This window comes from Gavia stellata, chromosome 14 (assembly GCF_030936135.1).
Source record: "Gavia stellata isolate bGavSte3 chromosome 14, bGavSte3.hap2, whole genome shotgun sequence".
NCBI classification, from domain to species: Eukaryota; Metazoa; Chordata; class Aves; order Gaviiformes; family Gaviidae; genus Gavia; species Gavia stellata.
Window position 1 is genome coordinate 812,106 of NC_082607.1, and position 12,191 is coordinate 824,296.

Genomic DNA, 12,191 nt, shown 5'->3' on the forward strand with positions numbered 1-12,191 from the left:
ATCACGTAAAGCCCAGCAGACCATGTTTTTCTGCAATGGGGAAGTGCATTTCTTTTCTTGGTAGCCTGCATGAGCATTGCTGCGTTTGCATAATTCACGCGGATGCATGTGTTTGCATCCAGACTGTGCTGCACCCGAGTCTTTTGTTCAGCAGTTTCCATCACCGTGTCAGGCTGAAAAGCCGGCCAGCTGGAGACAGCAGGTGTTTGACGTTTCTACAAGTCTGAGCAAAACGGGGGATGGATTTGCTTTAAAACTTATCTTGGAGTTTATTCATTAATTTATCAGGAAACCCACAGACAATATATACATCTGCAAAGCCACCAGAGGTCTGTACTCAGTGCAGTGAGTCAGTACCTTGGGGCAGTTTGGCCAAAGGTTTAACCACGAGGGTGCCTCACCCATTAAAAGGGTAAGGCGGAGGAAAGGACCTCTGGACAGACAACAGGTCCAGTCGGAACAATCATCGTAATTAACCCTTGACGAAGAGATCTCACTCTCTCTCCTGGTGAAACTATCACCACCTTTGCTTCCCAGCTGCTGTGGGACAGATCCATCCCAAAGCACTGCCAAGGGGCAGAAGCGAATCGACAGCCATTGCTGCCACCGACCGGGGAGCAGGACCTACCACCCACCAGCCCAAGGTGTTTAGGCAACAGACAGTGAGTAGTCCCAAATTCCTATCCACAGTTCCGTATGGACAGGATTCAGAGACGGAGGCCTAGAATTGCTTTTTTTAAAAAGTTATCTGTTAACTAAATGGGATGGGGTGAATCCCCGGGAGCTGATGGATGCCCAGGCATGTGTTGGCCCCAGCACCCTCCCCAGCGGAGCCCAGCAGCCTGCTCTGCCAGGCTGCCCCCCGCCCGCCGGTTCAGCTGCACTGTGGAAAAAGAAAACAGCACAAAAACACCCCCACAGCATTTCAGGCAAGAAATTCGGGGCTTCCTCAGTCCTGGGGGGTTATCTGTGCTGTCTGGGTGTACCCAGTTTCCTTCTACTTCTCCCCTTCCTCCTTCGCCAGTCTCACTGGGACGGGTCTGCTGACACAGCAAAATCCCCTCACATCCCTACTCCGAGCGCAGCATTAGGTTTTACAAACACTAAAAAGGGAAGCGGTTTCGACAAAAGTGATGAAGAAAAAGCAAAGTATTTACATTAACAAGCAGGCTTGTTAAAATCCCACTGGATTACTTCCCCCCCACCCCCAGACTGAGCAGAGATTTGGGTTTGTTTTTTTTTTTAAATACATTTTAGCATCTTACAGCCCTGTGACGTCTGCTGTGTCAGTCCTACTAGCTTTTGTCTTCACTGTTTTCCAGATGGGCAAACACAGGCTATTCCAGCCATGGCCTTGATAACAAGGAAGCTCTGAATTACTCTTAACAAAAGGGCAGCAGCTAAACCTATTAATACCAACTAAAAACCAACCAGCCGGCAAGAAAAACAGCGTATGATCGGAGTCTGCCCCGCTGATTTTTTTTATTTGTCTTCACTTGGCCTGGTGCAAGCGCAGCGTTCATAGCTGCTGTGCTGTCCTACACTTTTGGCCATGTTTTTACGCACATTTATAAAAGTGGAGAAGACGTGAGAGACGACACAGGGAAAGTATATCTACGGCTCTTGGGGGGGAAAAAATTGCAAGCAGAAGGTCAGGTCAGTATAGCGTTAGACACAGAGGACTGCGTGCTTTCCGATGAGACAACCCGGCCCAGGCACCTCGGAGGTCGCAGTCCGTACTTCTGAAGAAGGGACTTCTTTGAAGTCAACGCTGGAATCGACGTTTAATTGTAAAGAACTCTCACCGTTGCTAGAAAAGGAATACGCCACCCACAACGCAAGAAGGCCTGACGACCGTTTCTCTCGCCCTCGCCGCGGGCTGCCCAGGGGAGCAGGGCCGGGTGGCGAGGGGACCCGCGCTGCCCCGGCCGCGCTCCCCCCGCTCCGCGGCGAAGCGAAATAATCGAGCGTCTCCCCCGAGGACGCGATGGTTCTCCTTAGAGGAAGGCGGTGCCCGGGGGAGCGCAGGGGCTCGGCAGCCGGTGCCCGGCGGCGCCGGCAGCCTCGGCCCAGCTGGCCCGAGGCCGGGGTCCCACCTGCGCGGCCCGGGGCCAGCCCCGCCCGCCGCCCGACAGCCCACCCGCCGCCGGCCGCGGGCCCGAGGCTCCGCGGGAGCCAAGCGAAGGCGGGCTCCAGGGACGCGTCCGCGGGGCCACGCTCAAGACGGAGGAACCCCGCTCAGCCCGCGGCGGAGGCGCCGGCTGCTCCCGGGGCAGCCTCGGAGGGGCCCCGCCCGCGGAGCAGCACCCAACGGCCCACCGCCGGCCCCCCCCCGCTGCCCCAGGGCTGGAGGCCACCGGGCCCCCGCCGCGCCGCCGCTCCCCGGCCGCCGGCCGCTCACCCCGTATGGCGGCGATGAGCGCGTTGCCGTCCTTGATCACCTCCTTGATGAACTTGTTGGTCCGCTCCAGCTCCTGCTCGTAGCACTTCAGCCGCTCTCGGAAGTCGGGGCTGTCCAGGTAGCAGTCGCTGAACTCCAGCGGCGGGTGCCCCATGGCTTCGCGGCGGCCGCTCCTCCCGCCGCCGGCACCGCCGCGCTGCGGGGCGGGCGGGCGCGGCTACGGCGCCCTCCCTCCGCCCCGCGCCCCGGCCATGCCACCGCCCCGGCCCGCCCCGCCCCGCCGGGCACCGCCCCCGGCCCGGCCCGGCCCTGCCCCGGGAGGTTCGGGCGGGCGGGGCCTGCACCGGCCCGCGGCACCCCCGCCCCGCCGCCTGCCTGCGCGGGGCCGGCCCCGGCGCCGCCGGGCCGCGCTGCTGCGGGGCGAGCTGGCCCGGGCCCGGCCGCGCGGCTCGGCTGAGGCGACCCCCGCCGCGCCCGACCCCCGCTTCCGGCGGCCCCGGCGCTGCCGGGACTTGTAGTTCGGCGGGGCCGCGCCCGCAGCCCCCCGGTGCGGGCGGGGAGGAGCGGTGCCCCCCGCCGGGCGGGGCAGGCCCGGCCCGCCCCGCAGCGCGGCTGCTCCCTGCGGCCGCCCCCCGCTGTGAAAGCCCCGCAGCCGTGCGGGCCTGCGCCGCCCCGCTCCCGTCCCCGGCCCCGGCCCGGCCGCAGTCAGCGGCCTAGCCCCGCTCCGCCGGCGCGGGCTGCGGCCCGCCGGGCCCCCCGGGTGCTGTTCTCCCTCCCGCCGCCGGTCGCTGCCGGCCGCTCGGCTCCCCCCAGAGGCGCGGCTGCGGTGAGCTCCCGGGCTCTCCGTGCCAGCGCTCTCCCCGTGCCGCCTCGTTAGCGTCAGTGAGCGCTCCTCGGTTGCTCCCGGGCGGGCGGGAAGGGGTGATCGGCCTGCCCCTGCGAGGGGGACCCGGGGACAGGCCGGCGGGCGGTAGCGGAGGAGGGGCTGCCCCGACGTGCCCTCAGGCGCCGCCGGAGGACGGGGTCCATTCCGTTGCCAGGGCCGGTTTCGGATCCGTCGCCTTTTTACTCGTTTGACGCAAGAACCGAGCGCGTCCCGTTACAGCGACGCGGCAGGAGCCGAGGCGGGCAGGTGCCCCCGCTCCGCGGCCGGGCGCCACCTCCCTCCTGCCCCGCCGGCTCGCCGCAGCCCCCTCCCGCCGAGGTCCCCAGCCGTGCCCGCTCAGGCCCCTCACCGGCCCCAGCGGGGGCCGCGGCGCCTCCCAGCCCGTCCCCGCGGCCAGGCCCGCGCTGCGCCGGGCCGTTGTTTCGTTCCGGCAAGGCCTGGGGCTGGCCTCCCTGCCGAGCCCGCACCCGGGCGCCGCTGGCCGGGCGGGGGACACGGCGGAGGCCTCAGCGGGCCGGGCCGGGGCAGGCCGCGGGGGCTACGGTGGGTGCCGCCGCCGCGGGCCAGGCGAAGGCGCCCCCTGCCGGCGGGGCGGGGCGGGGAGGAGGTGGCTGGCCCGCGTTGCCACGGACGCCCTGGCGGCGCGTGACCCGGCAGCGGTCGCCGCGCGCGTTGATGACGTACACACGGGCTCCACGTCGCCCAGGCAGTCAAGATGGCGGCGGCGGAGGGGAGCGGCGCCGGGGGGCCGTTGGTGAGCGGGGCGGCGGGAGCGGGCGGGCGTCCCCGGTCCCTCCCGGCGAGCTGTGGAGGGCCGCAGGCGGGGCGGCGGAGCTCGGCTGCGGGGTTGGGGTTGGGGCTGCGGCCGCGGCCGCGGCGGGGTGTGCGGCCCGCCCGGCCCCTGCCTTTGCCGGGCAGGAGAGGGCCCCGCGGCGCTCCGGGTGCTCTGGGCTCCGGGCGCCGCCGCCGCCTGAGCGCGGAGGGCGGTGCGCGGTGCGGAGGGCCGGGGGTGCTCGGCCCTCCCTCGCCGAAGCAGGGGCAGGCTGCCGCTCAGGTGCCGGGGGAGCAGGCGGGAGCGGGGGGCCGGGAGCCCTCGGGGGCCGCCGGCTCGCAGGGAGGGCAGGGACTCCTGCTGCTCCCTCCCTGCTGCTTGCCGCCAGCCCTGTCTGCCCTAGAGTTCACTGTAGAACTGGTCGGGCTGTTCTCTGTTTGCTTCCATCTCTGGGAACTCGAGTGCTTTAATCTTCTGCTTGGGTGGAGGAAATCAGTTTTGTTAACGTTGGGCGCTTAACAGCCTTGGCTTTGTGCTCGGGCTATAGGTGTGTGTACGGTTTCTCACGAGTTGTTTCTCCGTGGAGGCTGTGAAAGAGGGTGTACTCAGCTGCGTTGGTGTGGCTGTACAGCTGTTGGGCATTACATTACTTAAAAAACCCAAACAAGCTTTTTACTTCCATTAGTTATTGCTGTCCAAATAGAGGACAAAAAGCAGGTTACTGGGAGTTACTGAAGAAAACAGAAATGCTTTGCTTATACATGTCTACTCACCTCTTTAGACTGTGAACTGTTTAAATCAGGTAGACCACGGCTGGGCTCTGTTGTTGAATGTGTTAAGTGTTGTGTCTTTGAGTTCTGAGCAGTTGTTTTCATCCTAAACCCAGCTGAAAAACATCTGAAGTGAATATGAGCTGGTTTGTATTTCTTTTTTTCTAAAGGTTTTAAAAAACGTTTAGTTTGCAGGTCTCGCAGATGTGTCGATATCTGAAGACATTCCAGTGGAAGGGGAGATTACTGTTCCTGTCGGATCTGGCTCTCCTGATGAAGACTACTCCACCCTGGATGAGCCTGTTAGGGATACTATTGTGAGTCTGTGCCTGTGTCTATGGTAAAACATGTGTTTGGCTGATGTCTTTGGCCAACTGTTATGCAAAAACTGTGGGTTTGCATAGCTCTGCTTGACTTGTACTTCATCGTAAGTTTGGTGGTTTTTTTAGAACTAGCTATGTAAAATGAATTCTTGTGGGTGAAAAAATATCTGAATTATGGCCCCAAAGTTTCTCTGTGATCTCAAAATCTTTGCATGAGTAAAGGCCTCAGATAAAGCTTGGAAGAAGACTGTCCAGGCTAATAGGATTTTTCAGTAATTTTCTTCTCCCAGAGGAGCAAGCAAATTGTTGTTCTTAATTGGGTGTTACTAAAGGATAAAATATTGTGGTGGTTAAGGAACGTAGAAAAAGCAGGCGTTTGTTGCAAAGGATGCTGCAGAAATTTTTGGGTTGGATCCTATCTTGATTTACCATCAATACTACTTTACTTCTATGTTGCTGCTTTTAGTTGTGAACTGTAATTTTTATGAAGGGATAAATTAAAGTGTTACTTCCTCATTTCAGATGAGAGATCTGAAGGCTGTTGGGAAGAAATTTGTCCATGTCATGTATCCGAAGAAGAGTAGTGCGCTCCTCAGAGACTGTACGTATAAGAAGAATTTCAAAATCTTGAAAGGATATTTTGCCAGCAGGCTTTGCCTACACTGGAGAAGGAAGAGTTCAGGGGAACGGTGATTCAGAAGTGTCTGTTCCATGTTCTTTCTCTTGTTGTAGAATGCTGAGTAGCAAACATGAAAAATCAGAGTGTTACCAAAGCTCTTTAAAGGTGGAGCATGTGCCAGAATATATAGAACAGGTAGCTTTTACAGTTGGCAGGCTTTGAATAAATTATATTATAGGATGTGTCATAAGATGCTAAATAAGAAAATTATAAGAAAGTGTAATATGGGAAGTGATACACTGGGAGTTGGAAAAGGCGCTTTGTTACTCCCAGGAAAATAAAACAGACCATAATTCTATGATATTTATGATTTTATTTTTTCCTTTACCTACAGGGGATCTTTGGGGCCCTTTGGTGCTTTGTGTCTCACTTGCGCTGTAAGTACTTATAGCGGGTGGATTTGTGTTTTTATAGTCTTTCACATTGGAGAAATGACAAATGAAAACTTTCTGATTACATGTGTTGAGATCAAGTTCATCTGATCCTTCTCTGGTCTTCTGCAAACACTGCCTGTTTAGATTTTCTTATGAAATGTGTTTGTGACACTTCAAGCCCGTTAGGACCTCTCTTCTTTAAACTTCGGGTTTAAGGGTGAACTCTTCCTGGTCCCCTGTTTTAAGATGATTTTACTGAAAGGTATCCCGATTCACATTGTCCTTGATTCTAATGCGTTTGGCCGACTTTGACCCTAACCTCGAGGCCAAAACCTTTGTCTAAAAGCTGCAGTGGATGTACTACGTATCCTGGAGAAGCGATGGAAAAAGAGAGGCAGCTGTAGTAGTTCATAGATGGGAGATGATGGTGGCTCTCAGGAGTTCCTGGTGCTCCACTGGAGCATATGTGTGCAGATCTGCTGGGGCAGGATGGAAATGTTAGTGATATCAACTAATTGAGGCACACTTATGTACTCAATGTACAGAAACTGTTCAGTAAAATGTTGGTAAAGCTTTAGCAGAAGTACACAGTGTAATTTAAATATTCAAATCAATGCATGCTCATTTTTCCAGGCTTTGTGTTGCTTGTGTCCTGTAGTAGTTATAAGCTTTTCTTAAGGCTTTCATGTGTTTTTTCATGCGCTACACTGCCTCCTTTGGGAGGTTACCAAACGTTTGGTACTTTAATTTTCATCTTTTAGCCTGTTGTCTATGGCTTTATTCTCTTCTGTGTGCTTACACAGTCCTCAAAACAAGTAAACAAATGAACTGAAAAGCCCTCAATTAACCCACAACCATTTTCCTTTCCTATTCAAAATTAAGGATACTACTGAAAATAAGAAAACAGATGAAAAATAATTGGTCTGCAGCCTAACTGGGGATCAATGTTTTGGGCTCCTATTCTGTCATCTACTCCAAGTCTATGAAATCTCGGTCATCAATTGCAAATGACTCCTTTTATCTGTTGCCCTCAACAGGATGCTTCAAGGTGGATCAGCAGATAGTAAAGATGATGGAGGGCCCCAGTTTGCTGAGGTCTTTGTCATCATCTGGTTTGGTGCAGTTGTCATCACGCTAAACTCAAAGCTTCTCGGAGGAACTATGTGAGTGCTGGTTTATTTAGTAGAGGTTAAAATGCTCCCGTGCCTGGAGTTTCTGCAATGCTTTTTATTGACTACTTTTTTCCCATTTCCGTCTCTCCTTTCCAGATCCTTTTTTCAGAGCCTGTGCGTTCTGGGTTACTGTGTCCTGCCCCTGACAGTAGCAATGCTGGTCTGCAGGCTGGTACTGCTGGCGGGTTCTGGGACTGTCAGCTTCATTATACGTCTTATTGTAGTAGTAGCTATGTTTGGTTGGTCAACGTTAGGTGAGTACCTTTAGCATTATAACACTGTTGTGTGCGCTGAGTAGTGCCATGCTTAAGGAGATAGATCTGCATGCATTCTGTTGGGTAAAGCCAATGGATATTGTAGTTCGAGGTGTTTCCTATGCTGCTGAAGTATTGTAGAAATAGTTCTTCCAATCCTTGTGTTGGCAGAGATTCAGCCTCTGCTCCTGTTGATTTTCACAGTCATATGCAAATTGCCTTTGGGAGAAAGATGATAATTTAATATTAAACCCTGTGTGAGACTACTGGGTATTTTACTCTGTGATCTATGTTATAAATACTATTAGAAAATGTTAATTTCATATAGATGCATTTGCATTATTTCTCCTGTTCTTAATCTCTAAGTCAGACTCTTGTTACAGAATGTTAATCAGCATTTATCTTTCTATATGATAAAGAAAGCTTTAATTGGTGATTACAGACCATTGGTATTGAGCAATGGATTACTCTGTTTTCTCTTTCAACATAATTGTAATGCAGATCCTAATTCAAAATTGTTAACGTCTGCAGTGGATCTTAGACTTTCGGTTTTACGCTGCTCATATTTCAAGTATTTTTCTTTTTCACCAGCATCTACAGCTTTCCTGGCAGACAGTCAGCCTCCAAACCGCAAAGCTCTTGTTGTGTACCCCATCTTCCTCTTCTACTTTGTTATCAGCTGGATGATTCTTACCTTCACACCTCAGTGATCTCTGATCAGAAGAGAAGAGACTCTAACACGGACTGAAGTTTTTTCATGAATGTTGCAGTTAATCATTGGCTTTATCTCTTTCTAATTTATAAATATATATAGATACTGTAAAAAGGCAGGTTATGGGATAAAGCCAGAGAACTGCAAAAATTGGTCATTTGTGTGTCCCTCTTTTTGAAAGATACGGAGGTCCAGCTGCTGAGGGGATTTTTATTTAGCCCTACTCTTTAGTTGTGTTAAATAAAAAATGCCTGCTGTGACAGGGAGTATTCCGCCTGAGGAACAGAGCGGGTGATCCCGGAATTCCGAGACGTTGGGTAGATGAAGGTGAAGTTACAGGATCACACGATTTGGCAGAGTTCTTGCTTGTGCTTGGATTCTCACTGAAGATGAATATGCCTTATGAAGTAATGGAACTTCATTGCTGTTATGTGTTGGGTAGGGAAGAAATGTGTTTGACTCCTGTTCTTTTTCATTCACTTAGAGTGGAGAAATGTATATAAAGTGCATCATAGGACTGTGAGCTTTCAGTTGAAATCAGATTTCAGCAAAAAATAAGTTGGGTCCATTTTGCAGTTAATTGGAGCTGGGCGGAAGGGAACTGCTTTTGCTCATATTCATGTATTGTGTATTTATGTTTCATCCCTTCATATGTCAAGAAAGAGCATTTCAGCCAAATGCCTTCAACACCATAGTTACACTGACTAACCCATCTATCGCGTGAGAGGGAGCGTGTTTACGCTGGATAGTTACAAATCTTTTCATGTGGCCATAGATTAGAGAGTTAAGTCCTGGAGAAACAGTTGAGACTGGTTTGCAACAGGGACTTAGCTGTCACTCTGCATACAGAGAATGGAAAATTGGCTGGAGAGTACCAAGTAAAGTGTGTATGTGTATATATATGTTAAAAAAATCTCTAAAGTTTGTGAAGTAAGTTGAGGTTTTGACATGTAAGATGTTTGGGTGCTAACATACCCCACCAGGACTTAATGCCCGGAAGTTTTAAAATGGGTTGGAGGAAGGAAACTAATCATGATGAATACGGTGGCTGCTGGGAAGTAGGATATGAATTCCAGTCTTAACTGCTTGTATGTGACTTCTCATTTGGTTGTTTACATGGACAGCGTTTCAACATAAATGCATACAAATTTGCATATTGTTTCTTTGTACTTACAATGAGATGTGAGAAACTTTAGTGGTTTTTTAGTTTTGTTTTTTTTTTTTTTGCTTAATATCTTTTATAAAAGGGAGGAGGTTTTCTTCTCCAAGTCTCTGTAGGTGCAGTTGCGTACCTTTCCTGAAGAACCATACATAGGTGTACAAGTGTGCCGCTTATATTTCAGCATAGGGATTGAGACCTGGAGAATTGCTTTTTGAAAACTGTACAGAAATTATTTATGTTGTCCATTATTTTCAGTAAGCAATCCAAGGGGAGAGCTTTGAAACATGTGGGAGTGAAAAAGCTGCTGTTGAAAATTTCGTCACTTTTCCTGAAAATGAACATTGTATTTTCTTTTTCCTATAGTAGTGCAGATAGACTTGAAATTGATGTACGTGGGTCCTGCTGAGGTGTAAATATGCCTCATTTATGTACAAAAGTGCAGTTTCTGCTATAAACACTATAAGTATTTGACAGTTGGGATGGAAATTTCTAAATGTGCAGATTAAATGTACATTTTTGCATTTCTGGGAGTGTGGAGAAGAGGGAAGGAAAAATCAGTTGCTCTTGGCAGGGACCCAGCTTTGCTGCAGAGCAGTCATTACCAGCCGGTGTGTGTGATGCTGACGGCTGTTCTCGCTGCCTGCCGTACACCTTTGTCCGTGGCTGTTCTAAGGTGCTGCGAGAGGAGCTGTAGCATTTCATAGGCATGGGTATACAATGAAAATGGGGAATTTTTAAACTTCCATGAAATTGTTACTGGTATGGAATGTGATTTTTCTTTTAAGTGCGCAGTTTTCTGTTCATTTAAATGTTAGTTGAGCTTTATGAAGCTAAAAAGAAATATTCAAGGGAAGTAGATAGTAATGCTGTTGGTGGCTGCAGTGGTATTCTTTGAGCCAAATCTTTCTTTCCTGCTGCGGCACAAGAATTTAACCATACTTTTAGAGAAATCCTTGGAATTCTATCTCTGTAGTGTCCTGTGACTTAAGTTGGTATTCTGTCTGAAAGATAATTGGAGTAACATTTAATTGATCCAGTATCTTTTTGAAAAGAAGTAAAATTCTTTTTAAGAAGAATGAACATCCCAGCTTTTTCCTTGCTTGTTTTTGACTTAGATGTAAGTCTCGTGATGGTTTGTTCTGTAACATTGCTCTTGGCTTATACAAGAGAGAAGAAAATTATTTTTACATTAACCAGATTTACTTTTCAGCTGGTCACCGAAGTTTTTAGTCAAGAGGTGTTTTTAATCTGAAAGCGTAGTCAGAAATATACTGGTTCTATGGTGAAGGTGTGATTTTTTTTTTTCTTTTTTTTTTTTTATTACTTTGGTTTGTTTTTTGACTCATGGTAATCCTTCTTTAGTATGGAAGCCATCATCTTCTAAAGCTGTAAAATCTTTAAGTGGATTTATATCACTAAAGATGTAACTTGCCCTAAGGTTTTAGCTGGCAGGATGCAGGCAGGAAACTAGATTTTCTGAGTTTTCATGCCTCCAGTTGAATGAAGATGCACTTCTTACGCATAGTGGGTTTTTTAATCGGTGTTTCCTCTAGCAGAGAGTAGAGGATGTTAATGTCCTCGGCCAGGAATTATAATTGCTGTAGCTCGTTGCCTGATTCACCTTGTCCTCTCAGCTTTCTGTCGTGTGAGATCTGCTTGGTGCCAATACACTTAAAAGCACGTAGTATACCTTGTCAAAAATAATCCCCCCCCCCCCCCCCCCAATGTTATAGTCAGTTCTGGAAGAGCTTCACTAAGAATGGCTTGGCCTTTCAACTTGATAATCTATTGAAAAGCTTAGCCCTTTTTATAAGTAGAATATAATTGTTTAGGCAGAGAGAGCAAGCGATGAGCACCAGTGGAAATGAGCATCAGATTGATTGATTGAAGATTAACTGTCTTATGTGACTTCAAAAAATTAAGAAGCCAAAACTGGAATTTGTTCCTCAGCCAAACTTTGATGTTCTGTAGAGCCACCGCTTTTATTGAATTGGCTTGCCCCTCAGCAAACAGGTGGTTCCCAAAGCGAACTAGATATGGGCACATTAAAGCACGACTGAGAAATTTCAGGTTTAGGCAAGCAAAATACCTCGAGCTTATTTGATATTCGCAGACTGCCCAGAATTCATGTTGATGATAGTACTTTAAAATGATGGTATTACATGAGGGAGGTGAGAGTGCCTGTATGTGGAACAGGACTTCATCTTGTTCAGCCTGTTACAGAACGCATTCCTCCAAAAATGCATGCAGGTAAGTAATCCTTATTACCACAACATATATTTTTAATTTGTTCTGAAAATGTCTGTGGTAACTCAATTGTCATGCTTTCCAAGGGGAAAAAGTCTCTTCCTTTTTGTTGAAAGCTGGCTGAGGGAAGGGTAGCAAGGAGAAAAGCAGATGTCTTGCCTTTAATGAAATGCTTTAACTTTTCTGTAGAGAAAGCGGATGATTTTCTGATGCATAAACCAGGCTTTCTTTCCTACTAAGATTTTTTTAACACTGTGTTGTCAACTGAAGTTGTTGTATGTGTTTGAGTCTGAATTTAATTTTGATCTATTGAATACCAATGAAAATAATTTATTTGTTTTAACTTTAAAATTTATAAATTAAAACACCCTGAAAGGCATGTGCGCAATCTTATGTGTGGATTGAAGTACTGTGTAGGCTGTACTTCTGGTTAGTGGTA

At 49.6% G+C, this 12,191-nt stretch overlaps 2 protein-coding genes across 2 annotated transcripts in view; one reads left to right on the forward strand and one right to left on the reverse strand.

Moving 5' to 3' along the window:
* The window catches only part of OPHN1 (oligophrenin 1), a 69,278-nt gene extending 66,717 nt beyond the window's left edge, over positions 1-2,561 (reverse strand). Inside the window, exon 1 of the mRNA XM_059824218.1 lies at positions 2,402-2,561. Within this exon, the coding sequence (XP_059680201.1) occupies positions 2,402-2,555 (154 nt within the window). The 5' untranslated portion in view covers positions 2,556-2,561. The remainder of the gene's footprint in view (positions 1-2,401) is intronic.
* A 1,420-nt stretch (positions 2,562-3,981) lies between these two features.
* On the forward strand, positions 3,982-11,219 carry YIPF6 (Yip1 domain family member 6). The gene is made up of 7 exons (XM_059824364.1): positions 3,982-4,041; positions 5,018-5,146; positions 5,675-5,753; positions 6,166-6,208; positions 7,243-7,368; positions 7,474-7,631; positions 8,223-11,219. Exons 1-7 carry the CDS (start codon positions 4,003-4,005, stop codon positions 8,339-8,341), a joined length of 693 nt encoding a protein of 230 aa, XP_059680347.1. The 5' UTR covers positions 3,982-4,002; the 3' UTR covers positions 8,342-11,219.
* Positions 11,220-12,191: the final 972 nt, after the last annotated feature.

Bases quoted from the DNA above. Each gene is read 5' to 3' on its own strand.
- YIPF6 (XM_059824364.1), top strand. From the start codon at position 4,003: ATGGCGGCGGCGGAGGGGAGCGGCGCCGGGGGGCCGTTG. The intron at 5,754-6,165 runs GTACGTATAAGA...CTTTACCTACAG, and splicing joins TAGTGCGCTCCTCAGAGACT to GGGATCTTTGGGGCCCTTTG. The intron at 7,632-8,222 runs GTGAGTACCTTT...CTTTTTCACCAG, and splicing joins GTTTGGTTGGTCAACGTTAG to CATCTACAGCTTTCCTGGCA.